At 42.1% G+C, this 28,000-nt stretch overlaps 1 protein-coding gene across 1 annotated transcript; it reads left to right on the forward strand.

Annotated features, from left to right (window-relative positions):
• Positions 1–2,329: 2,329 nt before the first annotated feature.
• On the forward strand, positions 2,330–27,998 carry LOC115580249 (hexokinase-1). The gene is made up of 21 exons (XM_030414398.1): positions 2,330–2,684; positions 12,068–12,230; positions 15,086–15,234; positions 15,325–15,444; positions 15,587–15,682; positions 15,836–15,935; positions 16,145–16,328; positions 16,652–16,807; positions 16,941–17,028; positions 17,316–17,461; positions 17,736–17,928; positions 18,022–18,133; positions 18,550–18,698; positions 20,539–20,658; positions 20,935–21,030; positions 21,125–21,224; positions 21,304–21,487; positions 21,616–21,771; positions 21,958–22,045; positions 22,620–22,765; positions 26,113–27,998. The coding sequence occupies exons 1-21, from the start codon at positions 2,622–2,624 to the stop codon at positions 26,258–26,260; spliced, it is 2,757 nt and encodes a 918-aa protein (XP_030270258.1). The 5' UTR covers positions 2,330–2,621; the 3' UTR covers positions 26,261–27,998.
• The last annotated feature ends 2 nt before the right edge of the window (positions 27,999–28,000 follow it).

The following is a 28,000-nucleotide window of genomic DNA, read 5'->3' on the forward strand; positions in this document are numbered from 1 at the left end:
TCAATGCACAGAGACCAGTTTGTGTTTCGTTGTATGGCAGAACAAATCTCACTGCTGCTCGCTGCACACATGATCACAACATGTCCGGGCAGGCTGGCAGGAACGATGTCAAACAGCACCCTCAGGAAGGAAGAATCACAAGCAGAACAGGCAGATGGGTGCAATGATCCTGTTAAAGATAAAGAGGAACACCACAGATGGTGTGGCGTAAAATGATCTGAGCATATTAACAGTACAGAATGAGGGATCTGTGCTGTGTTCTGTAACAAAACAAAGAATCTCTGCCTTATTGAGCAATCAGACATTGTACATCTGGATGTGACGTTGTGTTTAACTTTGTACATTGTAAACTGTGACATATTTAAGTTGGGAGCTGCTCCAATAGTTGACAAAATATATATTTTAAGCTTAAATAAAGCTTTCTTAAAGAAACCAAACAAATACCCCTTAAGTTTTCCATCTGAATGGATTCTTTTCTTTTTCATAATGAATTCAGTTAAGAAATAATGAGTCAGTCATGGAACAAAATCTGATTAAAACATCTTGGATTACATTTGGAGGGTTTGGTTTTGTTTTTGCAACTCACTTTGCCACTCTGCTGCTTTTTTAGATAAGGTATTAAGGTGGAATTAACCTCCCAGGCCACATATTGAGTGTATGAAGGATTACAGCCTCTCTGTGACTGTGGTTGTTCTCTGAAGAGGCCAGACAACACAGCTGCTGTTGTTGTGATGATGATGTCACTGTCTGACTGAGAGGACAGTGGAGAGAGAGATAGTGCCCGTCTGATGGATTGACTCTCGGGGTGGTGGAGAAAGTGGCTGAGTGACTGAGTGGTTTTCTTTCCACCTGAACTACATAAAGGCAGGTGGAGTGGAAGAGGTAAAAAGACAAATGAAACATCAAACGCGAACATCTAAGCTTTTCAGTCACACAAACCCACACCGAGTCTCACCCGCAGGTCATATATTTTTAATTAGCACACCTGGGGTCCTAAAAGACAGAAGCCTCTTGAGGGTCCAACACACTCTGAAATATGACAAAACATTATGAGTATTATTCATGTATTTTTTCCATGATTGTTGATGTTTACCTGTCAAAAACACGAATGTGTAAACCTAAACAAGTTCCATAAATGAAATCAGGTACAAAACTGTGATAAATAACTGAATCATCCATTGCCAACCGACAGGGGCACTAAAAAATTTTAATATGTTTGATTATTTTCATTATCTAATGATCTGCAAAATATATTTCTTGAACATTTTTTGAAAATGGTGAAAAATGTATCCATATTTCTTGGATTGCCTGTCCAACAGTCCAAAATCCAAATATGTTGAACTGGTGGACCCTTCCAGGCAAGTCAAAACCTAAAATCTTATATAAGTGAAACACATATGCTACAACAAATGTCATGTAACAAATCAGTCTGACTGTTGTTTAGACTGCCAAAAAGATGTACGTGGCTAACCACAACAAAAAATTCCCCTGGAGGTACTTGAACTTGATGTGAACTTGATACACTTTGTCAGCCACGTGACCAGTTTGCCTGATGTAGGAAAAAAAAAATCAGCCCGATACTTTTAACTTTAATTTACATAAACATATATATGTACATATATATATATGTGAGTCCCCATCTTCATACAGAGAGAGCAGACAGTAAACGCAGAAGAGTTGACAAACATGGTGAATAGGTTCACATGTATAAGACTATCAAAGACATTCACATGCACTTTGGATCGAAACACCCACGCTGCAGGGGGCCAATACAAAGAAGGTCCATTAAAGAAGGAGCTTCTACATCTCTGCCCCGATGTTAACCGTGGCACTGATGCTCCCTGACCTCCTGTTCCTCAACATTCTCCAGGCTCTAAAGCAAAAGACGCACAAGCCTGCTGCTTTCCCTCCCCTTCCCTATCTTCTGAGCTAAAACACTATTCAGTGGAAGCGAAGAGTGCCTTAACTATTACGACTGTGTGAGTCATTTTCATTACCCACGACTGGTGTGTAACTTTACAGCTTCCTTGAAACAGCAAAGCCCAAATTCCTTCCTCTCCTTATGTCCCTCTTTCTCTCCCCCGTTCCTCCTACCTCATCCTCTGTAATTAGGCGTACCCCCCCTCTCCCTCTTTTTTACCTCCTCCATCACTGAGTTTGCCTCCAAGGCGTCAGCAGACCAGCCAATGGCAGGAAAGAGGATGTGGCATTCGCCCCCCTCCCTCAATGGCCACTCACACCCTGTAACCAATGAGCTGAGAGAGTGGGCGGGGCTCATGCCCTGCCTCCTGCAGCTAAACTTGCTGTCTCACTCATGCTTCCTGGCTTCACTCACATGCTCAGAGAGGGAAGAGCCATAGAGTCTTAGAAGCAGCTCTGTCTATTTTAAACCTCACCAGATTGGATTCAGGATATTCTTATATCTCTTGCGGTGTGTGACAGATCGCATGTACATAGTTGAGTCAGAGCAGAGGTTGATATCTTTTCTTTCTTTCTTTTTTTTTTTACCGTTTTACTGTGGATTTTTGTCCATCTGTAGGTGAGACAGAGAGTGTGTGTGTGTGTGTCAGTGTGTGTTTGAGTGAGTCTGCATGTGTGTGTGAGGGAGAAAGAGGACCAGGATGATTGCGGCCCAGCTACTAGCATATTACTTCACTGAGCTCAAGGATGACCAGGTTAAAAAGGTGAGTCGTTTCTGTTTTTCTTTTTAAAGATTTTGTTTGTACTAGTGAGAGAGAGACTGGTGTAAAGACAAAGCAGAGGTTGAGAAGAGAAAAGGTGACAGTGGAAGAGAGCATGTGTTGCTGTAGAGGTCATTGAGTTTACTCATACTATCATCATCATAACTTTGCTGTGAGGCAGAAGTTTTCCTGTACAGCACATGTTATGTGACACATCAGGAAGTAGACAGAGCGCATGTTTTATGAGAGAAGTGTTGGAGACATGTGTTCATTTCCCGGTCGGGCAAATGTTTTTATAGTAAGTTTTAATTTGAGGTGGCTCAGTGAGACGTGACAAACGGCACAGGGCTGTGTTTACGTAGTAAGATGGCTAAGGAGCGATGACACACGGGTGTGTGTGGTTGATGCCATGATGCAAGTTTTGAGAGGTGTGGCAAAGAGGAGGATAGAGGAAGTGAGAGGCAAACAGGCAAACAGAGGGGTGAGAAGCCAGCACTTGACATGAGAGCCCAGAGTTTATTAATGGGTCACCGACTTTCTTTTATGTCCTGGTTAAAATGATACTCGCACTTTCATTTCTCTCACATTAAAAACAGGAAGAAGAGCAGAGAAGCCTTTTAAAAAGATCAGAAGTTTTGAGCCGTGTATCATTTTGAAACAGATCCTAACAGCTGCCAGAGGAAAATGTTGGCAATGTATGTTTCTGCAATTACAGAGATATGTTATAACTTTAACTTACACATGTTGAAACTTGAATCTCTTCATGTGGCAAGCTTGTATCTCGTATCTCTTTATGTAGGCTGTGCTTATGGTCTGCTAAGGTTTAGGCGCAATAAAGTCTTGGTTATCAAAAGATCATGTTTTGACCTGCTTGAATCTTTTGCCACCAATGCAAAAATGTCACGACATCTTGTTAAAAATATCCAGTGGTTTCATCCTAACGTGATATAAAACTTATTGTTGAAATGTTTGTATGATTACATATAGAACATACAAATTTAACATAACCGTGGTTCTAGCATTTCATTCAGGCATTTCGTCTAGCGCATCCTTTGACACCTTGATAACCCTAGGAATTGTTGTCTAAATTTTTCCCCCATAAAGAGAAAAATCAACAATGAAAATTGGCAATGTACATGGTGTGTCCCCCTCTTCTCTATATCTGCCCCTACTCAACATCCATATGAGTTATGTCTTATTAAACGTCTGTCCTCTGTAGCATTATCGTGTGTTTCAGCCGAAAGAATGAGGAAGTAATTGATATGAGGGCAAATGAGGAAAAAAAAACACCAGGAAGCTGCTACTTTAGAGTCTTTAAGTGAGTTTTAAACCATGATGGAATATCAAGATGTTTTGCTGAAAGAAGAGAAGAGTGACTGAAGGAGAACACCATGAATGCGGGTCTTTCATAATTTCTCAGCCATGCAGCCCCGCTGCATAAATCTCACTGGACCGGTCTGTGTAGCCCTTTGGGCAGCTTGGGTGTGCGTGCGTGCGTGTGTGTGTGTGTGTGTGTGTGTGTGTGTGTTTTGAAGCATCTTTTCCAGTCAGTCCAGTCAGACCCCAACAGTTTGAGTGTGAGTGTGCCCTAGAATATTGTTGCTAGGCAACAAACACCGTCATGTAAACTAGTATAGTCCTGCAAGATAAAACTGATTGATACACTCGAACCCATCTTTTTTCATGTGATTTATGATTCACATGTGGCTCAGGGTCGCTCCCTGATGATGTCACGTCATCTCTGCACACTCTGCATTTAAAAGCTGTTCCTTTTCCTGTTTAAATGGAAAAAGTTCACAGCTATCACACTTCCTTCCTCTATCTTCCCTTCTCGCTTTCTCAGCCCAGTTAAATTGAGCAGTCTATTATTCACGATACACAAAGCTGTCCTCCTCCCCAGGTGTTCCTGTGGCTGTAAAGGTAAAAGACATTTCTCAGGAGGCAGGATCGGATGTAACACGGCACACCTCCCTCTCTCTCTCTTTACTCCTGCTCTCTTCCTCTCCCTGCCTCCCTAAAATAGGCCAGCTTTGAGCCATGTGACCATAGGTGACAGGAGGAGAAGGCTTACACACAGCTACACCCACACACACATACTGTACACTATGCCAGGTGTGTAGCTGTTGTGTAGCTTTTCAAAGAGCAGTGTTCGTGCTGTCCTCCGCACAGCTTCTCTTATACTGAAATTGTGCAACCTACAGCACGGGATTACGCAACCAGAAGTGAAAGTTTCCAAATAATCTCATCAATTGTGTGTTTTTAGATGAGCTTCGTGTCCCCGCAGCAAAGCACTTCAATCAGCCGAGTGCGTCTCCATTTCACTCAATCCACTGCAGTGTCCTTGACTATACTCTTTGATACACTGAGGGCTGTTAGCGGGCATCCCGAGCAGCATTTCAGTGTGTGTGTGGAAGAAGGGAAGGTGCAGGAGAGGGCAGCACAGAGGACGGTATTTTTCCACATGGCGGGTGTCTGTGTGTGCGCACAACATCGTGCACATGTCCATACACAATGGAGTCTGGTTTCAGAGCTTCCCTCGAATCACCTCGCTGTGACAAGGAGAACGAGGCATTGTTGAGGGGAGGAATGCAAACAGACTGGAGAGGGAGAAGGAGAAAGGGGGAAGAAAAGGGAGGGAAGGAGAGGCAGAGTGTGTGTGTGTGTGTGTGTGTGTGTGTGTGTGTGTGTGTGTGTGTGTGTGTGTGTGTGTGTGTGTGTGTGTGTGTGTGTGTGTGTGTGTGTGTGTGTGTGTGTGTGTGTGTTCCTGTAACTTAAACCCAGCTCCGGGTGGTGTCAGAGAAAGTTGTATGTCAGAGGTGTGTTGAGGGGAAAACATGGCCTTTTACAGACTCCTGCCACTTCCACAGGGAAAGTCCGTTGCTCAACATCAGTGGAAAAAACTAGAGACTCCGTGTTTGGTCATAAAAATGTACTTCTTAACAGAGAATTATGATAATGAATCACGATCACTGTGCACAGCGCCCACAGTAGATATATTTACCTTTGCTGTGTGAGATCAGATGATGCCCTGCAACTGTATTTAAAAAAAAAAAAAAAAAAAAAAAAAAGTGCTTAGGCATGGTTTCTAGCTGCAGAGTGCTGAGTCACAGTACAGTGATGCTAATGTCTTTCCTGCGGCAGGAGCTGATTCAGTTCTTGGTTGAGAGGGTTCCTCTCGGTTTGATCCAGAGAAATGTGGACAATAGCTGTTTTTAATCCTTCTCTTTTCTCACCCAGGATCGGCTGGTCAGCTGGGTCCCATTGTTATTTAAGTAGACAATGCAATTAACTGATTAGTAACACATTCTTATTTTAACCAGGTCATTTGAAAAACAATCCAAGTTGGTAAACCCAACCGATCACATTTGTACTGCGTATACAAGCTGGTGACTGGTCACTGAGAACAGCCTCACAGCTATGTATGAATTGTTTTATAGTCCTGTCGTAATCGGGCTGTACTGGTTGGTGAGTCGGGGGAATGTAACCATTTAGAGCAACGAGCAGGGAGCAGCAGCACTGGCAGGTTAGGTAGCAGCGGTGTGTAGCTGTTGGCATGAGCAGAATGGGTGAGCAGCTTAAACAGATCATCGTGTTGGATCTGTTTACATCAGCTGACAGCTTGAGCGGTGCACGTGGCCAGGACTGTCTTCATTCACAGGGATAAAAACTATGAGTCTAAAGAAGTGTGACACAAAGTAGATTCTAAAAGCTGTGATACGTGATGTGAACGTTTTGTGAGCCATCGCAGATATATCGGTATCAGTGGATATGTTGTCTGGTATGAAAACTTTTTTTGTTTTTACAGAACATAATAAAGAAGGTTAATTTAGATGTATTAATTCCCAATGAAGTTTACTGTTTCAGTGCACTCATGTTATGTTGTACAATGAATTTCATTGCTAAGCTGCAAAATATACTTAACTCAAGTGTTTGATTAGCACATCACTGATTTATCACTATTGCAACTGATTTAGTCTGTAATATCTGTATCAGCATTGGCCCTATAAGTCCAGTATTGGTTAAGCACATTTTTTGGAAATGTTGGACATGTGCACACGTTAGCACATACTTGGCTAATGTTACTTAAGAGTACACCACTAATCTAGTAATTCACTGTGTGAGTCACGAGTTGCTAAAATTATTAACTCTGTTGCAATCTCAGATCCAGGTGTGTTATGCTAATAGCAGCTAATTTTAGCTCACTTCTGTCTTCACTCCATACCCTCTGATTTTTTGCCAATATGCAGTTTGTTTCAATCAAAAGAGAAAGATCTTCTTTGACTTTTTTTTATGTCGAGACAAACTGTCTTTGTTTTCATGACTGAATAAATAAACTCACTTTTAAAGGACAACAAACTTTCATACTCTTTTACTTTGTCCATATGTGGCGGACCCTGCCACCTTTCTAGCTTCTAGTGGCCTTTTTTCCCTCTGAGAACAGCTTGTTTATTCAGCTATGCAAAAAATTTATATTTTTAAGTTTGTATAATTAAATCATTGATATTATAAATGTTGAAATTCTAAGTTTGAGTTTCTTCTCCAAAAACGACATAGTGCCCCTTTAACATCATCTTGAATGGAAGGTAGATTTTTAAGGTTTATATTTGCGTTTACACATTGGCAATTGTGCAATTCATCAATAAAAAGTGCAATTTACTCTTTTAATGATTATTCACATACTGTAATATTGAGATTTGATGTATTCTTTGACAGGCAAAATACTGTTGAGCCTCTCAGACAGACATTGTGGCCTCACAGAGCGGTTGGTTGCAGACTGGAGTATTGATTCTCAATGGAATCCCCAGCTCTCGCATCCGTTTCACATTACAGGAATCATTTGTTCCACTGTATTACAAATATCGATGATTGTATCTTTAGGTGTGATTTAAATTGACAGGCAGATGTGTCAGTACAGCACCATGCCAAGTTTGGAGAAGCCTGGCATTTATACTCCTTAAGCAGCCATCAAATCTAATTTTACACTCTACTCAAAATGAAACTGCACGTAGTCGTTACCCAACAGCTCTGGCTCAACTCGCCTCTCATTTCCTCAAGTTGGCAGCGGACTTGGCTCAAACAGACCACATGCAAAAATCACCAACTGATGCAAAGGAGCCACCTCTCTCTGTGCATTTCCAACCTGTTGGGGCCAGTCAGGACAAGTCAGAAATGTCATTACCAAGGTGCCTTTAAAACCCTCAGTAAGCAAGTCACGTCAAAGTTGGTATAGCCGATATCACAAAGTACACATCAAAGACACAAACAACATCATACTAATGTTTAGAAATATATTAAAAGGAAGGTGAAATACAATAATAGACTATATGCACAAATGACTCCTGTGTATATACCTGGATACAGGTGAAAACCCCTAAAATGCACATATTCATAAAAAGTATAACCATGTGCACTTGAAACTAAACCTAAGCTGGAAAACCTGAGTTAGTAATAGTTAGTAATAGTGTCCACGTGTGGTTGTGACAGGTAGAAGGTGCAGAATCTCTGTGTAGAGCCGCCAGGCTTCTTTGTGTGTTTATGGTGGAGCCTAACCTAAATAACAGAAGCTGCTGAGGTCAAATTAGTGTGTCATCAGGGCTGGGCGCTGTCACAACACCACCAAAAGTCACTGCAGTTAAAAAAATCTCTTGCCAGGGACCTGTTTGTGGTGCGGTCTCGCAGGTTCCCAGTGTGAATGTGTTTTCCTGAGGGCTGTGTGTGACAAGAGCATGTGCTAATGAGCTTTCATCCTGGAGACGGTCTCCACATTTGGACAGTATATACGGAATGTAACACCTACAGGTAGTTAACAGTTGCTGCTCTCATGTATGTGACTCTCCATCCTTGTTGACTCACAACTTGTTTAAACGCACACTACTGAATGGTTAAACAGCAGATCGCTAACGTTTGCAGAGATTCAGAAGCCAAACTGAGCACGAAAGTCTCGTTACACTCTTTACTCACACACAAAACATGGTTGTAACATCAAAAACTGTGTATAACATTTAATCTCATTGTGTGCTTGTTATGTGACATAAAAATCCAAATATGCTTACATGTACAATAAGGCATAGGTCAGGTGTTTGTAAACTGTGTGTGAAAACATTGCATTAGTCCTTTTTAAGTGTAATTTCTTCAGTATAAAATCCATTCCTCTGGCTGGCAGATGTAAATTGATTCCTGTGAATACCCTCACACCCAAGCTGGAATGCTCCTGAACAAGTTACCAAAGACCCCGGGCCATTAAGGAAATACGGTTTATGTGCGACTCCTGAAAAAGGAAGTTAGAATTACAATGAGTGAGTAAACTATCACAATTCTCGGTGCGTAAAAGCATTGTTTGTGAGTGAATACTGAATCGTGTTGACGTGTTTGTGTGAACTGGGGATGATCCTGTTAGTATTTTATGTATTTTGGTGGTCTTTGTTATGAAACAGACTGATGATAATCCTGTTATGGGTTCTTCTGACAACTCGCAGAGTTAATCCCACTTGTTACTTGTCATTTCACGGAGCGAGTCATAATGAACAGTGGAGGAAGATGTACTCAGATACCTTACTAAAGTAAAAGTATCAATACCACACAACAGAAATACCCTGTTACAAGTACAAGAAAAGTCCTGAATTGAAATAGTCACTATGTATATTCAGGATGTAGTTGAAATATTAAATGTAAAAGTAAATGGTTTGAACGACTCTCGCATGAGTTGCAAATTTTTTGTAAATTGGCTTCTTTATTATTTAGCTAATGTTGCAGGCGTACTTGTATATTTTCATACAATTTCATTTCTAACAAAAATACAATTTTATCTGTACAAGTACCTCGAATTTGTACTTCAGAACATGCATAACTTGTGTAGATGGTTACACCCCCTGCTGATGATGACCTTGACATTTAACCAGAGTCACAATGATCTGTAGTGGTCTTGCAAGGTCTCACAGTGTGTGATGCAACAATAGATTTCACCAGGATTGTTTAACTTCCTGTTCCTGAAAGGGCAGACAGCTCAGGCTTTTGTGTGCTTCATCTGCAACAGTTTACACAAGGGGCAGTTTCAACCAGTCAATATGTCCAGACATGCTGATTATAGCTTCAAGGCACACCTAGCTGTGCTATATAAGTGGATCTGGTAACACTGCTACCTTTATGGTGACCTGAAAGTCAGTTAATTTGTCAGAGACTATACTACTCACAGTAGCCTCATCACTGTGATGCCCATCATAAAATCAGAGGTAACACCCATCTGTGCACTATTGCCTTCATAACCGCTCTGAGTGACTGCCCTGCACTTCCTTGACACGTTGTGTGTCAAGGACTAATGATGCTTTTGATTAGATTTTGACTGTACAATATGACCACAGTATGATGTGGTGAGTTGTTTCGCAATAATAAACAAAGTTATTGTGTTTTTATCTGTGACTCATATTCTTTTCTGGGTTAGGCAGTGCAGGAAGTGGATTCATCATTGGGGAGTTATCTTATTTACCACATCAACATGCCTATGTTAAATAAAGGCTTTGTCATCAAGAAATCCAGTAAAACTTGGTCACTGTCTCAGAGGATAGTGGTGGGTGTATATGCATGTATGGATGGTAAGGAGACACTTCACTCAAATTCTACATCTGAGAAGTACATCAGCGGCCTCTCTGCTCAGATATCTTGATCCCGCTCATCAAGATGCACCAACCTTATTGTGAGCAGTTGTTATGTAGAATTTTCTTTCTGTATCACTGCGTAGAAGGAAGCGCGCATCTGTTCTTGGCATGGCTGCGGCGACAAGCACCAGTGGTTGGGTCTGATGTCAAGATAAGAGGATAGCTAAGCTAATGTTACAGCTCAGCTGAGGAGGAAGCCATTAATGTTTTCATCTTGCGCTGTCATGAGCATGAACCCCTCATCCATGAGTAGGGATGCACCGATCCACATTTTTTCACTTCCGATCCAATCCTGATACCTGAATTTGGATATCTGCCAATACCGATACTATTCCAATACCAGAGCTCTGTTTGCTTTAATATTATTATTATTATAACCATATTGTTGATTTTATATGCGGCTGAAATGAACTCCTCTCTACAGGCAATTATTATATGTATTATGTACCTATGTATGCATGCATGTCCCAAAAAGCAACTTGAGGTAAGTATAAGGTCAGAAAAGGAAGTGAGAAAAACAGGAAATCCTGTTAACAGGAAAAATAGCATCCTGAAAACAAATATGCAACTGTAAGTGTTTGAAATTGATTGTCAATATTTATTAAATTCCAAAAAACAAAAAATACCTGGCATATTAATACAAATACTTGATACAAATCAAGTAGACACTATTAAAATACAAAGGGCTGTTTCATCTGATCAGCACAAATTAAGTGCACTGGCTCTCGTAGCATCAACAAATCAATGTTTTCAAATGTCAAATATGACAAGTACGATGAAGTTGAGCAACTTCTCGGTAATCCCTTTAGTTTTCACGTTGTCTGCTGGGAGTTTACCTTGCTTTTGGAATGACTCCAGAAGTGATTCCTGACAGCTACTTTCGTCTTTCTGCCGCCTCTCTGAATATGCTTTGCAAACATTGCATTTTGCTGTCTTGTTTTGCGGTGTTTCCAGTGTAAAATATTTCCACACAGCGGACATGTCGGCTAGTCACAGTGCTGCTCAATGCTAGCCTGCTAGCTGGCTGCCAACTGGAATGGATTTCCTGAACAGGGGCGTGTCTCATAACTCTGTGTCTCATTGTCACGCCCCGTTTAGGAAATCCATTCCACAGTTTGCAGCCAGCTAGCAGACTAGCCGGCAGGAATCACTTGTGGACTCATTTCAGCAGACAAAGTTAAAGCACAGACATGGATCATGGATCTGAAATCTCTGCAGGTTGGATCGGAAATTTCCTACCCGTGAATTACGTTGGTATCGGACCCGATACCGATACTGGAACGGATCGGCCCCATCCCTGTCCATGAGTAGATGCACGTTTCCTTCCATGCTGTAATACAATGGCATGTAGCCTGGTCAAAAGGAAATGATTCCTACATCGAATTGCTCACAACAAGGTCTCTAGATTATCTTAAGTAACTGGGTCATATGTTATGGAAAGAGCCATTGCTGTTGAGGTATTTTTGGGCGATTTGAGCTCCACGTGTGTGCTGTGTCACCTAGTTCCAGTATATCCAGTTTGGCCTGACTTAAACTTTAGGACTGATATCTCCAAAATGCAGCAACTCGCACCAAAACAGCCTTGATGGATAAATTGCAATTAAGGTAACAGGAAAGAAAACATATGTTTGATTTTAAGTCAAACTGTCCCTTTAAAGTCCTTTTTGTTGTTACAGATTGATGATGAAGAGTCATGATTAATAAGATTAACCCTGAAATTTGGTTTATCTCCAGATCGATAAGTACCTGTACTCTATGCGTTTCTCTGATGAGACGCTACTGGACATCATGCAGCAGTTTCGGAGGGAGCTGGCCAAAGGATTGGGTCGGGACACAAACCCCACCGCTGCGCTGAAGATGTTGCCAACATTTGTGCGGTCAATCCCTGATGGCTCAGGTTAGTACCTCTAAACCTTGTTGTGTCTGTGGTTGGATTATCTGAACACCATGATGGGTCAAGCAGCTCTCTGATGAAGTCAGTACTCAAAGCCATTTGCCTGACTGTCAACAAAGGTCAGATGCTCTCTTGTCATGGCATGTAAACTACATCTACTTTATCCAAATAATAACCATACAGACACAACGGAGACAGGAAGGACTGTTTCGGAACAGAAGACGAATACCACTAAAGGCTGTGTATAGTTGCATTCAAAATCTTTAACAATACACTTAATTAAAAATGTGTCATGCAGTCACCAGGACAGTATGTTGTAATGAAGAAATCGAAAATGTCAGTTTATGTGTTTTTCATGGTTGCTGGGTCCTGTCCCAGCTTCCAGAGGACAGTGCAACATCTGCATCAGGAAGTTTTATGGGGAGTCTGCCTGCCATTGGCATGTAGGAGGAAACGAGATATGACAGTGACACAGAGCGAAGACCTTTACAGACAGTTCTGGTGCTGGAAGTATGTGCTAAATACATTCGGCTTGTGCTGTAACAGTAGCTTCAGAACCACGTGTGACCGCTGCTGATTATAAAAATGTAAGTTGTCTATCTGACTTAAGAATAATACAATCAAGACTGACAAAACCTTGCTGAGGGATGATTGTGTAATGAAGACGAATGTTTATCTTGTAAGAGATGGTTTACAAAAAGTACCATACTGTACATTAATACTTATTATCTGGCACCGCCCCCATTGCCCACTCTTGGTCACATTTATCTGAAATTAAAATAGTCACACACTTTGCACGTAAATACTGCTGTCCCCTCTCTCTCCCTGTCATTATGTCATTGCCTGCCGCATGCTCTCTAATCCTGATTTACTGCAGTCGTTCTGCCCTTGTAACTCACATGAATGTGAGTCAGAGGCTGTTCACATTGTGTACGTGCTGTACTTTTGGGAGGACGGTGTCTGTCCACTTCAAATGAAAGACATATTTTATTACCTTTTAGTCAGCTGAATATTTATTGTAGGCAAAGCTCTCTTTTTCATTCTCTCTCTCACGTACATACAAACACAGATTGGAACAAAATTAATCTTAAATCTACTTTAGTGTACGATGTGAGAGCTGTACCTCCAGAGACACACACACATCAGAGATCAGCACTAATCCTGTTGCCACTGGCAGATGTCAGTGAGAATGACAGTCTAAATCCTAAAGTTAGAAATAATTGAACACAGTACAGTAGTCTGAATTATTGGATTATTAATCTGTATGGTTAGAGAGGGCGGGACTTGTTTCATTATGTGCTACACTGTCACATGTGCAACGATAACTCTGAACAACCATGGAAATATAGATTATAGTGTCATTGTATGGCTCTCGTCTTTGTTCCCACTGACCAGCAGTGACTTCGGTAGCATTTTAAAGTTACACTGCCAATTTTTTTTTGATTATGCGTGCTGTATTTACATTCATCTGTCGGTCAGCTCCATGGCCTAGAGCTCGCAGATCTGCATGAAGAAGGTGCAGCACAAAAATGACACTGCTGGGTAGATGGGAACATGTTTCTAATGTTGTTAAAACTTCCCTCAGAAACAACATAATGTGCCATTTTTTTACATTTTCAACAGTCGTGCTAATAATTTTAGAAAGGCCTGTAATCAGTCTATGAATTAATCTGCTTTAAATTCTTTGTCCTCTGCAGCAAGAACTTTCTGATCTGTACCACATCTTGTCAGTACGTTCTAACTGCAGGGTGAAGAGTTAGTTAGATCTGTTTGCACTGTGTCGCTAAGGAAAAAGACAGTACGTGGGAAGAGTTGCGGAGGGGGGGATTTTGCCGGGTTTATGTCATCTTATCAGTACACTCATGAAGTCCTAGCACTAATGAAGTAAGATAAGCAGATCAGAAGCCAATTATGTTTCAAATTCAGGCATACATTATAAACTACAATCACTGCTTGCAATGAAGTGACCTTGAACCTAAAGTATACACAGCATGCTTTCTCAACACACTCATATTATCAAGCGTGTGTGTATACTTAGAGGTCAGGTTTGGTGTTAAGATCAAGAATAACATGGTGAAGGTTTCCATTCATTTGAACTCAAGCATCCATTCATGATCATCCCTTTACCAGACAAAACAACTGCTTGAACAACTGTGTAAAGTGACAACAAAATGAAACGGTGGTGTCGCTGCAACTTTTCAGGTTTGCCGCTCCCTTCTTAGATGTAACACAACAGTTTCATTTACCCACATAAAACCATTTCTGATAAGCCCTTTACCAGGTGATATGGCTTCCATAACGTCTCTGGTGTCAATCATTAACAAGTAAACTGTACAGGAAATTTATCAGGCAGAAATGATTTGGGCAAAGCACACACACCAGCATGCACAGAAATGAAGATGCACATAATTGATACATATAAAATACACAGATTCACTGCAATCCTTTTGTTTCTATGCAATTATTTACCTGCTTACTGATATATAGTATTGAGATGAGTTGCAAGCAATCTGAAATACACCATCTCTTCCCCACCTTGCCTCGAGACCACACACTGCGTGACAGAGTAATTATGTGAGCAGTACTTGTTTGCTATGAGCTAACAGAAGCAAGCCATACTGATATTGCATGTCTTCCTGTTTAATACTGTAATGTCCCATTCGAGTCCTGTAGTCAGGTGTGTGTTCCTCAGTAATGTCAGCAAGACTTTTATTAGGAAGAAAAATAACCGTCTTCCATCTAATGAAAGAAATCCATCTGTTATGAATAATAACGCTGAGGTATCTAACAGCAAATTGACATTTCTACCCCTCTCCCTCTGTCCTCCTCCCGTCCTGCCACCCTTTCTCTCTCGACAGAGAAGGGAGACTTCATCGCGTTGGATCTGGGAGGCAGTAACTTCAGGATCCTCCGCGTCAAAGTGAGCCATGAGAAGAAACAGACCGTTCAGATGGAGAGTCAAATCTACGACACGCCAGAGGACATCATTCACGGCAGTGGAACAAGAGTAGGTTTATACAGAAACACACTCACATACACACACGCACACACACACACTCCTCAGCTCACCCTCTCCTTCCTTCCATCTCTGCTCCAGCTGTTCGACCATGTGGCAGAGTGTCTCGGTGACTTCATGGAAAAACAGAACATCAAAGACAAGAAACTTCCGGTGGGATTCACCTTCTCCTTCCCCTGTCAGCAGACCAAACTGGATGAGGTAAAACAAACTTCAAGCTTCTAAACAAGGTTCTCGAGCATTAAAGGGGCTGGGAAATAACTCACTTCCTTGTACGGTTCGATATGTGGTCGACTTTCTTTGTGACACTTTTCCATTTACTGTCTCGTCTGTTTGTGTGCAGGGCTTTCTGATAACATGGACGAAGCGCTTCAAGGCTGGTGGCGTGGAGGGAATGGACGTCGTCAAGCTGCTCAACAAAGCTATAAAGAAACGAGGAGTGAGTCTTTTTCTTCTTCTGCACGTCGGCTTCTTCTTCTTCTTCTTCATCCCAATGCATCTGGTTTGATTCAAACTTGGATGCAGAATGGCCTAGGCGTGAGATAGCTGTCAACAAACTTTACTTACATGTGCTTGCTTTCATTTATTTCAGGACTATGATGCTGACATCATGGCAGTCGTGAATGACACCGTGGGAACGATGATGACCTGTGGTTTTGATGACCAGCGCTGTGAAGTCGGCATCATCATCGGTACTATAACAATGGGATGGTTAAGAGAATAAATAAATTCAAGAGTGGATTTGGTTTTGTTACAGCTAAATTCATCTCATACAGAAATGTACAGAATAGACAATTAATAAAGGGCGAGGAATGACTCTAGTTGTCAGTGGAATGGATAAATCTGCTAAATTGAAGAGAAAAGAAACTTAAACCAAGGACGTGTGTTTCTCCGTGTTCAGGTACAGGCACCAATGCGTGCTACATGGAGGAGCTGCGTAACATCGACCTGGTGGAGGGGGACGAGGGCAGGATGTGTGTGAACACTGAGTGGGGAGCCTTCGGAGACGACGGCAGGCTGGAGGACATCAGGACAGAGTTCGACAGAGAGATAGACCGAGGCTCCATCAACCCCGGCAAACAGCTGTACGTCAGACTAAAACCAATCACGATCTGCTGCTTTCAACCCTCACATGATGTGTCTGAGGCACTTTTTAGGTTGTGAGGGAACCACAGGATCAGCTGATGATGATGATGATGATGATTTGTATTAACACACAACACAATTAATATATACTGGAAACCGTTTTTCCAACCCTACTGTTTTATGATGCTGTGCTATCGGATAAGTTATCCTTCATGTTTATACAAGTGATTGCAGCATACCCGCTCTCTGTTAATATGACTAGCAGAGAAAAGCTGATACTTATCATCTGTGTGTTTTGTTTTTCCACCTCATCATGTGGTAGATTTGAGAAGATGGTCAGTGGTATGTACATGGGGGAGCTGGTGCGTCTCATCCTGGTGAAGATGGCCCGAGAAGGCCTGGTGTTCGAGGGAAGGATCACCCCTGAGCTGCTCACCAAGGGAAAATTTGAGACCAAACACATCTCAGCCATAGAGAAGTAAGTCACAGTGTGTTTAATTACAAATGTGTTTTTTCTTTTTTTAAAAACTAAATTGAAACTAGATCACATAACTTGAAATTCTATATATTTCTAGTCTACCATAGTTTGTGTCTCTGCCTCTTCTGTTCAGGAGTAAGGAGGGGCTGTCCAAGGCCCGAGAGATTTTAACCAGACTTGGTGTGGAACCCTCAACTGACGACTGCATCGCTGTGCAGCATGTAAGTTGTTGGAGAAACATTATGAGGTCAAAAAGTAGATTCAAGTATTGAATGTGATACTTTGCACATAGGAAGCATATAATATTAAGATTCTTCAGTAGTATTAGAAGATTGTGGTATTTTTTTTTTTTTGATGCACTTGAAAAATGAAAACTTGATCACGTAAATGTACACTATGTATTTTTTTTCCAAATGTATCCTATATCAGAGGTTTTTTATACTTTAAATTGAATAAGAAGAGCTTTGTTTGTCTTCCTTCAGCTCATGAAGTTTCTCTCGTCTCTCAGGTTTGCACCGTTGTGTCTTTCCGCTCTGCCAACCTGATAGCTGCCGCTCTGGCAGGCATCCTGATGAGGCTGAAGGAGAACAAAGGCGTGGCACGACTCCGAACCACTGTGGGCATCGATGGATCGCTATACAAGATGCACCCACAGTGAGTGACGTTCGGGTTAAAGTCCGCCCTCCAGTCAAATATTCTCTTCTTGTTCATACAGTTGGATGTCTGAGCTTCATTGTGTAGAATGATGTGTGTACAGAGTTTAACACCTGAAGGCTGTTTTCAGATTCTTTGCTGATGGTGTAAAGTTTTCACAGAAATTTGAACTTTTGGTGCCATTTTACTTTTTCTTTCTTGGATGGAGGGAATCTGTAAAGATAAGATGAAAAATTAAGTGCATACCAATTGAAACCCCCTTTATCTATTTCAGGTATGCCCGTCGTCTTCACAAGGCCGTGCGTCGTCTGGTCCCGGACACTGATGTTCGGTTCCTCCTATCAGAGAGCGGCAGTGGAAAGGGAGCAGCCATGGTGACGGCCGTGGCCTACAGACTCGCCGAGCACTCACGACAAATTGCCCAAATTCTGTCCGAATTCCGCCTGACGACTGAGCAGTTGCTCGAGGTGAGGAAATTAAGTCAGTGGTGTGTGTGTGTGTGTGTGTGTGTCTTTCCCTGTGTGTTATGTCACTACTTAACACCATCTTAATGTCTCCAGGTAAAGAAGCGAATGAGGATAGAGATCGAAAATGGCCTTTCAAGGAGCACTCAGGACTCTGCTACTGTCAAAATGCTGCCAACGTTTGTACAAAGCACTCCTGATGGATCAGGTATGTGAGAGACACACACACACACACACACACACACACACATGCAAAAACAGACATATTCAAGCAGGATCTTTTGGTCCTATTTACAATCTGTGCATGCATTTTTTTCCATTTATCACAGAAATGTGTTTTAATAGAATACAAAAGTGTCAAACAAGAACGTACTGTATGTAGACTAAGCAGAGGCACAATGGTTGAACACAGGTTACCAAAATGCAGCTGCAGATGAAACATCTGAATGATGAGAAATGTGTCCAAAATGCAGATAAAAAATTTGAACTATCACACAGAACTCCTCCAGCTATTGCTCTGGAGCACTGAACATCCCACATACCTGAGGGCTGTATATGAAACACTGTTACTGTTTTCTGTTTATCCGTCTCTTTATCTGTTCTTCTGCCTGTTTTTGTCTCCAGAGAACGGTGACTTCCTGGCCTTGGATTTAGGAGGAACCAACTTCAGAGTTCTGTTGGTCAAGATCCGTTCTGGCAAGCGGAGAACAGTGGAGATGCACAACAAGATCTACGCCATTCCTCTAGAAGTGATGCAGGGCACAGGAGAGGAGGTGAGACCCGCATTCACCTTGAGACAGTGCGTTTGAGTAAAAGTTATATGCTGTGTTCCGATATTCATACTTCCGTGAGTACACTTAAACGTAGTACACTATTCGCACTTGCTAAGTACGCAGATTTCAGCAGGTGAGTGTTGTTCCAAATCTAATACTCCGTGGTGCACTTACCGGAAATTACAATTGCGACAGCCGCCGCGGCTCTTCACCCGCCAAAAACATCCCGCTTTGAACGGTGAACAAAAGACATCTACAACTTTACTTTTTAACAATTACAGTCCTACAATCCTGCAATATGGCTCCGCTGCAGGTGCTGTCGTCTCAGTAGCCATTAAAAAAAAAATAAATCAAGATGAGTGCCTCTGCCTGGCTCCACTTCTTCCGCTACGTAGACAAGATGGCGGCCGTTGAGTGCGTAAAGTGTACATCTTTGCACACTCAACGTTTTTGCCATTATGAGGGCAACATCCGGGTCCTTTAGGTACGCTTCTTTTCGCCGCGATCGATATCGGAACACCCTAAGTACTCAAACGAAGTATAGTAAGTGCGGGAAGTATGGATATCGGAACACGGCAATAGTGTTGGATGAGAAACTTTTGAACTTCACCTCATGTTACCTCAGTGGTTCTGTCAAGACTGTGATAGTTGGGGAGGTCAGGATGTGACCTGTTTGCTCAGAGGTAAGACGATGGGATAAAAGCAGGGAAGGAGGTCGATAGGTTGGCCTTAGACGAAGAGGTGGATTGGCTGAGATGAGCGTTGATTTGACAGTCTTAAAACAAAGATTTAAATTTAACTCTAATCTCGCTCTAGCTAATCTCTTCTGTCTGTCACCCCTTGGCCTTTTCATCCTGTCAATGTTCAATAGAAATGTCACCATTTTATTTTGACTCTACCCACTTTCCAGCGGTTCATCTTGCACCTTTTATCTTTTGAATTAGCATGTGTAGTGGGTGTTTCTGCACATTTTCCAACACTGTATTACAGGGGAGCAAATGTGTGGTGGTTATACATCAGTTTAAGATCTAAACATGAATTACAAAATCGCATGACATCTAATTAATAAATAATTTTTTCTTTGTATTAATCTTGTTTTAACACATTTTCATTGCATTTTTGTAGCATAGTATTATAATCTAATTTGCTCTAGAAATACTTTCTCTATTTGTACTTGCACTCTTTTTATGGTAAGTCTTCAAATGCCTGATAAAAAGAGTTGTTGAACATGAAAAGACATGTTTCTCCTCCAGCCACACCTCAATCAGTTATCTTCTAACATCCATTTTCAACTGTCCAGCACAAAATATCTGCTGTGACACAACTCATGGGGCTGCAATCTGAAGTACAATATGCTTTAAAGGGTCAATCCATTCTGATCAGCGTATCTTCACTTTTCTTACCCCTGTGATTCAGCCATGATTTAACCTCTTCTTGGTCAACATGAAAGGAACATTGTGTCTGTTATAACAAATCCTCCTGCAGACTATTGCTGGAAATAAGAATTAGTTTGCCTGGTTTAGTAAGTGACACACATGAATATCAGATTGAAACAAATTCCACCTCACTCTGTCACCAACCTGTCAAATTATATAACAGTTCTGTTTAATCAAGGCTCTAAAACATGTAAATGACGAGGCTGGACCCACAGTGATGCAACGCTTGATTAATGTGTTCTATAAAATCCAGTGTGAGTCCATCAGGGATTACTTTTTTGCCTCTCTGTGGTAGAATTAAGTTTGCTAATACCGACAGACAGAATATTGATCTCGCGGGGCTCAAAAATGTACCGCGCTGCTCGACTGTCGTCTCACGTGTTGTCGTATGTTCCTTCTTGCAGTTGTTTGATCACATCGTGCAGTGCATCAGCGACTTCCTGGACTACATGGGGATGAAGAACACCCGCCTTCCTCTGGGCTTCACCTTCTCGTTCCCCTGCCGACAGACCAGTCTGGACGCTGTGAGTGCACAACTCGTCCTGTACCATCTCTCACTTTCATGTGAATCTTAACTCTGCTGCGTCTCAGAATGGAACCAGGAGAGTTCGAAAATGGGTCCACTGATGAAGCACACTTATAACCAGTTGCAGGAGAAAAGCCTGAATATTTACAACAACTTCTTTAGGAGCTGCTTCATGAGCCTAAAAGTAGAATTTTTATGAGCCCTGACCAGACAATGATATTCTAACATCCTCTTCAAACCATGACCATTTTCTGTTATGTCCATGTATGTGTAGGGCATCCTGGTGACATGGACGAAGGGCTTCAAGGCGACAGACTGCGAGGGAGAGGATGTGGTGGGACTGCTGAGGGACGCCATTAAGAGGAGAGAGGTAGGATATGAGGAGCACGTCACTCAGTTTAACACGACATTGCTGTGTGCAAAGCTGCAGACTGTGATGTTGCGTCACGTTATGTGTCTTTAAGGAGTTTGACCTGGATGTAGTGGCCGTGGTGAACGACACAGTGGGAACCATGATGACCTGTGCCTATGAAGAACCCACCTGCGAGATCGGACTCATCGCCGGTGAGTTTCCCGTACGTTGACTCTTTCTTTGATCCAGTTTTCTGCTCTCTTTCCGTCTAACATGTTTGTGTGATTGTAGGCACTGGCAGTAACGCATGCTACATGGAGGAGATGAGGAACATCGAGATGATCGAGGGAGACGAGGGGCGGATGTGTGTCAACATGGAGTGGGGGGCTTTCGGGGACAACGGGTGCCTTGATGACATTAGGACAGAGTACGACCGCGCTGTGGACGACTTCTCCCTCAATCCAGGCAAACAAAGGTGAAAATCCTGCACACTCACACCCTTTATATCCAGGACTCAAATCCTTATAAATGATTTCTAGAATGTGTGGATGCGTGTTTATGTCTATTTACGTGTATATTTTGTGCTTGCTTGCGTTTTTACAGATATGAGAAAATGTGCAGCGGCATGTATCTTGGCGAAATTGTGCGGAACATCCTGATAGACATGACCAAGAGAGGATTCCTGTTCAGGGGACAGATTTCAGAAACACTGAAGACCAGAGGCATCTTTGAAACAAAGTTCCTTTCACAGATAGAGAGGTAAGGGAACAAAAATGTGTTTTTTTTTTAAGTAGCTCAAGGACGTGAGAAAGCAAAATGATCTCTGCTCATTTCACTGTTAGGCTGTCGATGTGCTTACCCTTTAAAATTGCTCTTGAATTTTTGTTTGTGTTCCATTTTTCTTCTTCTGCCTGCTCAGTCTGTCTGTCTTTTGTCTTGCTCCAGTGACAGATTGGCTTTGCTGCAGGTGAGATCCATCCTGCAGCACTTGGGCCTGGACAGCACCTGCGATGACAGTATCATAGTCAAAGAGGTAAGCTACAGAGAGACACATGAGATATGTTTTTCAAATTTTGTACCCCATGACCACATGAACATTAAGCAGCTAATCCAGGCTCACACTCAAAACCCTTGATGACACATCCAAGTCCTTTTACAGCCCAGATGGTGTTTGCGGAGAAAATGCACTCATTTGCCAGTTTATTAGATCCATCTTGTTTAAACAATTGCAGTCTGAACAGTCAAGATATACAGCCATGTTCAGTTTTGTTGAAATTGCTGCGTTGATGCGACTGTAAAGCCTTATACGGACAGGGGTTTCTATTATTTTGTCCAGTCCATTTAAATCAACACGTGCAGGCTAAATAGCAGTGAGATATCTGTGTATGATGCAATGTTAGGGGACACCGTGATAGAATCTGAGCCTCACAATACATTATCACGCGTGTCTTGTGAAACAGGCAGGCAAATGTGACTGAACAAAAGTCATGTTAAGTCAGATTTTGTTCTCAGTGATTGTGCAGTGATACGATGTATTCTGGCTCAACTGTGACACCAACAGTTTGTCAAGTTTTGCAACGATGATAATGGTTTCCATTGTCGTGCAGGTGTGTGGAGCAGTGTCACATCGTGCAGCTCAGATATGTGGGGCAGGAATGGCGGCCGTGGTCGATAAGATCAGAGAGAACCGAGGACTGGACCATCTGAACATCACCGTAGGGGTGGACGGGACTCTCTACAAACTGCATCCACAGTGAGTTGAACTTATCGGTGACTGACTGTATGAAAACAGTTCACCGTCCACTGGAGCGCCTGATAAACAGAAATGAGATGACAAAACTATTTTGTCATGCAGGTGATTGCCGAGTCGTGCCGATTAAAAGACCTGGCCAGGACTTGTTTTGTGATCTAGCACTAATGACGCATTCACTGTGATTACATGAGAACTGTATTCAATTAATGTCAACACTGTGATGGAAGCACAATGCAGAAGGCAAGCAAATACGCACAACGGCAGGCTCAACCAGCTGTGGACAAGAATGACGAGGAGAGCCTCATCCTGTTAAAGCTCAACAAACAAGCAGCATGACAATTTTATTTATAAACCGTCTCATGATTCATTAACTGTGTGTGTGTTGATGCTGAGCGTCGTAACACAGAGGTTTTTAAAGTCTGAGACTGTGCGATCCGGTTACGCAAAGGTTCCCCCTCGCCCTCACCTTAGTTTACTTGCTTAGATTCCTGCCTAAATTCCTGGATGCCTACGGTAGTGTTGTAGTACTCGAGTCCGGTCTTGGACTCGAGAACGGTCTCGAGACCAGTTTTTGCTTATTCGGTCTCGTCTCGGTCTCCAAAGCAAAAATACTCGGTCTTGACTCGGTCTCGAAGGAGGGGGACTCGTAATTTTTGGACCGAGACCGAGACCAAAATCTGAAAGGACGCACTAAACTCACTATCCATGCGTCCCGGGGACGCACCTCATTTTTCCCTTGAAAAACGATACATTGTGAACATTACACAACTCGTGTTTAATCACAGTAACTGGCAAAAGGAACCTTGTTGTTAGCAGACCGGACAAGCGCTATTTAATCCTCTGCGCATCTACTCGGCGCAGACGTGATCCCCTGTACAAAGTATCGCGACATGCTAATTTAGCCGCTACCAAAACAACTAGCCTGTCACCGCTGATTTCCTTTCAAACCAGGGGCGTCGCACCCGTGGGGGATGTGTGTGTTTTAACACCCACACTTTTCTCGATGAGAGGGTTCAACACCCACACTTTTTCTGCAGTTTTGCACAAACGCCTTACTGCGGCAGGAGTCACTTTCTCCGGCCGCTCTGTGTCTGCTCTCGCTGCAGCTGCCTCCTCTCTCCTCCCTCTCCTGTTGCTGCTTCAAACATGACACCGGCTTTGGGACTGACCGGCTGATGATTGGCTGTTCTGCCTTAAGTCCCGCCTCTCTTGCTATGTTAGATTTATTGTTCAGCTCGTGCTGATGAGGCGGGATCTACCATAAAATACCAAATAATATCCGGGCGTGTATTTGTCTCAATCACTTAACAGACCAGGCGTTTGTTTGGGACAGGCGTTTAATTCCCTCCTCACAAAAATCCGGGCTGAAAATGCCACAAACATCTCCGGCTTCTCTGTGAATTCTCTGGAAACGTAGAGCAACCAAAAACAATGTCTGTAATGATTATAAACGTTGATTACTCCTGATACGCGATGAGTGATGTAGTCCATGACAGAACATTATAAAATATGATAATGTAACATTTAAAATAACATTTAATGGTAAAAACAAAAGTACAGTTGCAGTAGGCTTCTATTATAAATATTATATTGTATTTTAATTAAACGAATCAAGACAGATGTCACATTTACATGTCAGGGTGTGGTTATTATAGACACAGATTTAATATTTAAGTGTCATTTATCATCCCCCCCCCCCCCCACCCCAAATTGTTCATTGTTCTTTTGCTCATTCGTGTCGATTACGTTTTAACGTTTAGGGGATGTGCTGTAAAGAAATAAATAAAACATAATCCGGTGGTGGTGATGAAAACTACATTGAATGACAGCCACCATTTTGCCCAAACTTCATCTGTGCATACATCGCTCTTCCAACGAGATCCAGTTTTTCTCAAGTTTTCTCAGCAGACTATTTGAATTTTAGTAATTTATTTGGTGCTATTTATGTTGCTACAAATATGCTGTTTGATTTGAATGTCATATGTCATGCCACTGTGACAGTTGTTTTACAATAAACTTTTCAGATACATTTTGAACATACATGAATATATCCGTTTATTATAACCATATCATACCACCATCAAAGGACGATTTTGAAAGATATTGATACAATGTTTGCCCAAACGTCACACACGCACACACTGCACACAGCAGTTAACGTTATTCTTCTGGAGTGGGTTGAACAGTGAACTAGCAAAGAAAAAAAATCTGCTCTTTTTGATAGGTCTCGATGTGGTCTCGACTCCTTAAAGACTCGGTCTCGACTTGGTCTTGCCACCTAAAAGACTCGGTCTTGACTCGGTCTCGGCTGCATTTAAAAACTTATGGTCTCGGTCTCAACTCGGTCTTGACCCTTTAAAGACTCGGTCTTGACTCGAACTCGACATATGCGGTCTCGTTCCCATCACTAGCCTACGGTATCATCATTATGTTATCAGATCCTATAGACACTCATCAGTTGAGCCGATTTAACCTAATATTACTGTTTGACATAACTTCAGAGGGCACCAAATTAAAAACGTAATGGACTCTCTGAGAAAGTGTGACAAACGGTAAAATTCCCCCAAATTTCTGCATCTTTAAGTGATCACACACATTTAGGCCATTCATTCAATTCGATCTCCTTTTGATGCAAAATGGAATGACGAAATATTTTTCACTTCCGTTCACTGAGCGTCTCTGGAAACTAGCTGGAGCCCCCCTGTGTAGGCCGACCTCCTGCTTTTAAAACCTTGATCCAAACACATTCGGAAGAAAATAACAACAACACTCGTCTGAATCAAAAAGAAATCGGGAGTGTGTGTGAAAGGAAGAGAGCTGGTTTTTCTTCCATGATCAGTGATATTGTATTATATTCCTAAGTTCCTAACAATAACACTTTTCTCAATAAGAACAGTCACTTGACTTTTATTATCACTGAGCCACACTGGTTTATGTCTTGTGCATTCTTGCATGCAGAACATGTCGAGTGATGTTTCATAGGAGCCAATTATGTACTGGGTGTGTTGATACGAGAGAAGTACTTGTGTATAAAGGGAAATCTCTCACTCTACTCATCATGTTTGTTTTACCTCATAGCCAAATTGTTTAATTCTCTCCTTTCACCTTGACTGGCAATATTGCTCATGCCGAGCTGAAATAACCAGAAGAGCCTGTGCATTATTCAAATAGCTCCCACTGGCTTTGTGGAACCAACAAACATAAATTGTGGTTGAACTTGTTGAACCAGTAACCACCAAAACCACTCATTGTCATTTTAGAGACAAATCCTCTCTGTTTTACGATTTGGCCCAATCTTTGCCACTTCTCTCGTTAACATGGCTTCAAATGTTTTTGTCTCTGTCCAGTTTCTCCGGGATCATGCACCAGACAGTAAATGAACTGGCTCCTAAGTGTAACGTCAACTTCCTGCTGTCAGAGGACGGCAGTGGGAAAGGAGCAGCGCTCATCACAGCAGTGGGCTGCCGGCTGAGGCAGGAGCTGAACAATAAATAGAAAGTATCTCTCCTCCACCTCTCTAGGTTCCCCTCCCCTCTGTTCTCCCCCTTGTCTCCATTTCTCCCAAATCAATCCAGTCGACGTATCACGCTCCAGTAGCTGCTTTAGTCCGTCTCCATGACAAAGAGAGGATAGCTTTTTCTCTGCTGTAGCAGAGAGTCAGGCACTATGTTGTAGTTAGAACATGTTTGATTAACAAATGTAACAACGCCCAGACTCTTAAGGGTTTTGTGATTTCTGAGGTTAAACTTATCATAGAGATAAAACATGCACATTCACCTCCTGTAAGTATGTGCAGGGCAGAAACAGAGTCCACACGCTCATGTTCACGCTCCCACGAGCCGAACATCATCGCCACCTGGAGGACCTCTCTGATCACTGCGGTGTGTTACAACATAACGGGTGGAACAGTTGCGGTGCAGAGAAAAAAACTTGGCAAGATGTTCAGCTGATGCAGGGATGTAACACTGTTTTAAAACCAAAGTCACAAAAGTGTCTGCTGTCTGCTGTAGGTTACTGACTGTCTGTGCAACAAGACGTAAAGGGATACGAGGTGATGTACAAATGTGTGATGACATGAAAGGGAAATATTTTTTTCTTTTAAAGGTTTTTAATATCTTACCCAGATATAATACAATATGTTATACATACAGTGTTGCTATTTATTTTATTTTTGTATTGGGAGATGGTGAAAAAATAGTTACTGCTGCAGTGACGAGGCACAAAGAGGAAGCCATCGATGAAGAAGTCCCCTCAGGCGGTCGTCTGTCCCGTTGTAAGGCAGGATTCAGTGAACCATGTCGGGGCAGGAACGTGACAAGAGGGGGACTTCTACCGTGCTTGATCTGCAGGGAAAGCCATGCCGCATGCTTACTGAATGTGCTCTAATTTATGACAACAATCCTATTCTACTCCAATGTACTCTACTGTAAAATATGTCCAAAGAGCACTTGTATTTTACTAAGTAGAAATCCTCTTTGTTGGTACTGATCACGGTGGTTTTTTCTGTCTTAAGAAGCGCTGGCTATCCTCATCATCGTAATGAGACTCACCAGTGACTTACATAACAGGAATGTGGTGCTAACATGGATGCCAGTGGAACAACAATGGCCAAACTTTGTTTTAAGAGGAACGTGACTGTAGCTGAAGCTTTAGGGTTTTTCTCGATTACTCACTCACTGTGCTAAATATGCTCCTAAAGGCTCGGGAGTGGTGTTTTAAGTGAACTACTGTTTGGCTCATTCAAGTAACACGAATCATGCATCATGATTTCGATTAATGATACTCACCCACAAGACTGATGGATGTGTTCACTGGCATTTTTATCATTACAGAGGCTGGCCTTTGTTTTTGTTTTTTAGATCCTAGAACATAAAGAGACAAAAGGTTTTAAAGTCACTGGCAGTTGGCATTTGTTGTCCAAGGATGGATTATTGAGATTAAAAAGTACATTTGACTGCCATCTTTGTTACCCACAATTTAAGTCCTAGCTTGTGGGGACAGATTAGCACAACCTGAAAGCTAAACTGCCAGGAGCACAAGGGCCAGTCTCCTCCGCAGGTCCCAAAGACGACCTGATTTTTAAATTGTCAACAAAGTAGTGATTCTGAATGCCAGCCTCACATCACACACACACACTTTAATCTCTTTGTTTTCTGATCACCAAACCCAGACTGTACCTGTCCAACACTGTCAATCAATCAGTCACTAAATAAAGACAAACCTGTCGAGCTCATG

This window comes from Sparus aurata, chromosome 4 (genome assembly GCF_900880675.1).
Source record: "Sparus aurata chromosome 4, fSpaAur1.1, whole genome shotgun sequence".
In the NCBI taxonomy this organism is placed as follows: domain Eukaryota; kingdom Metazoa; phylum Chordata; class Actinopteri; order Spariformes; family Sparidae; genus Sparus; species Sparus aurata.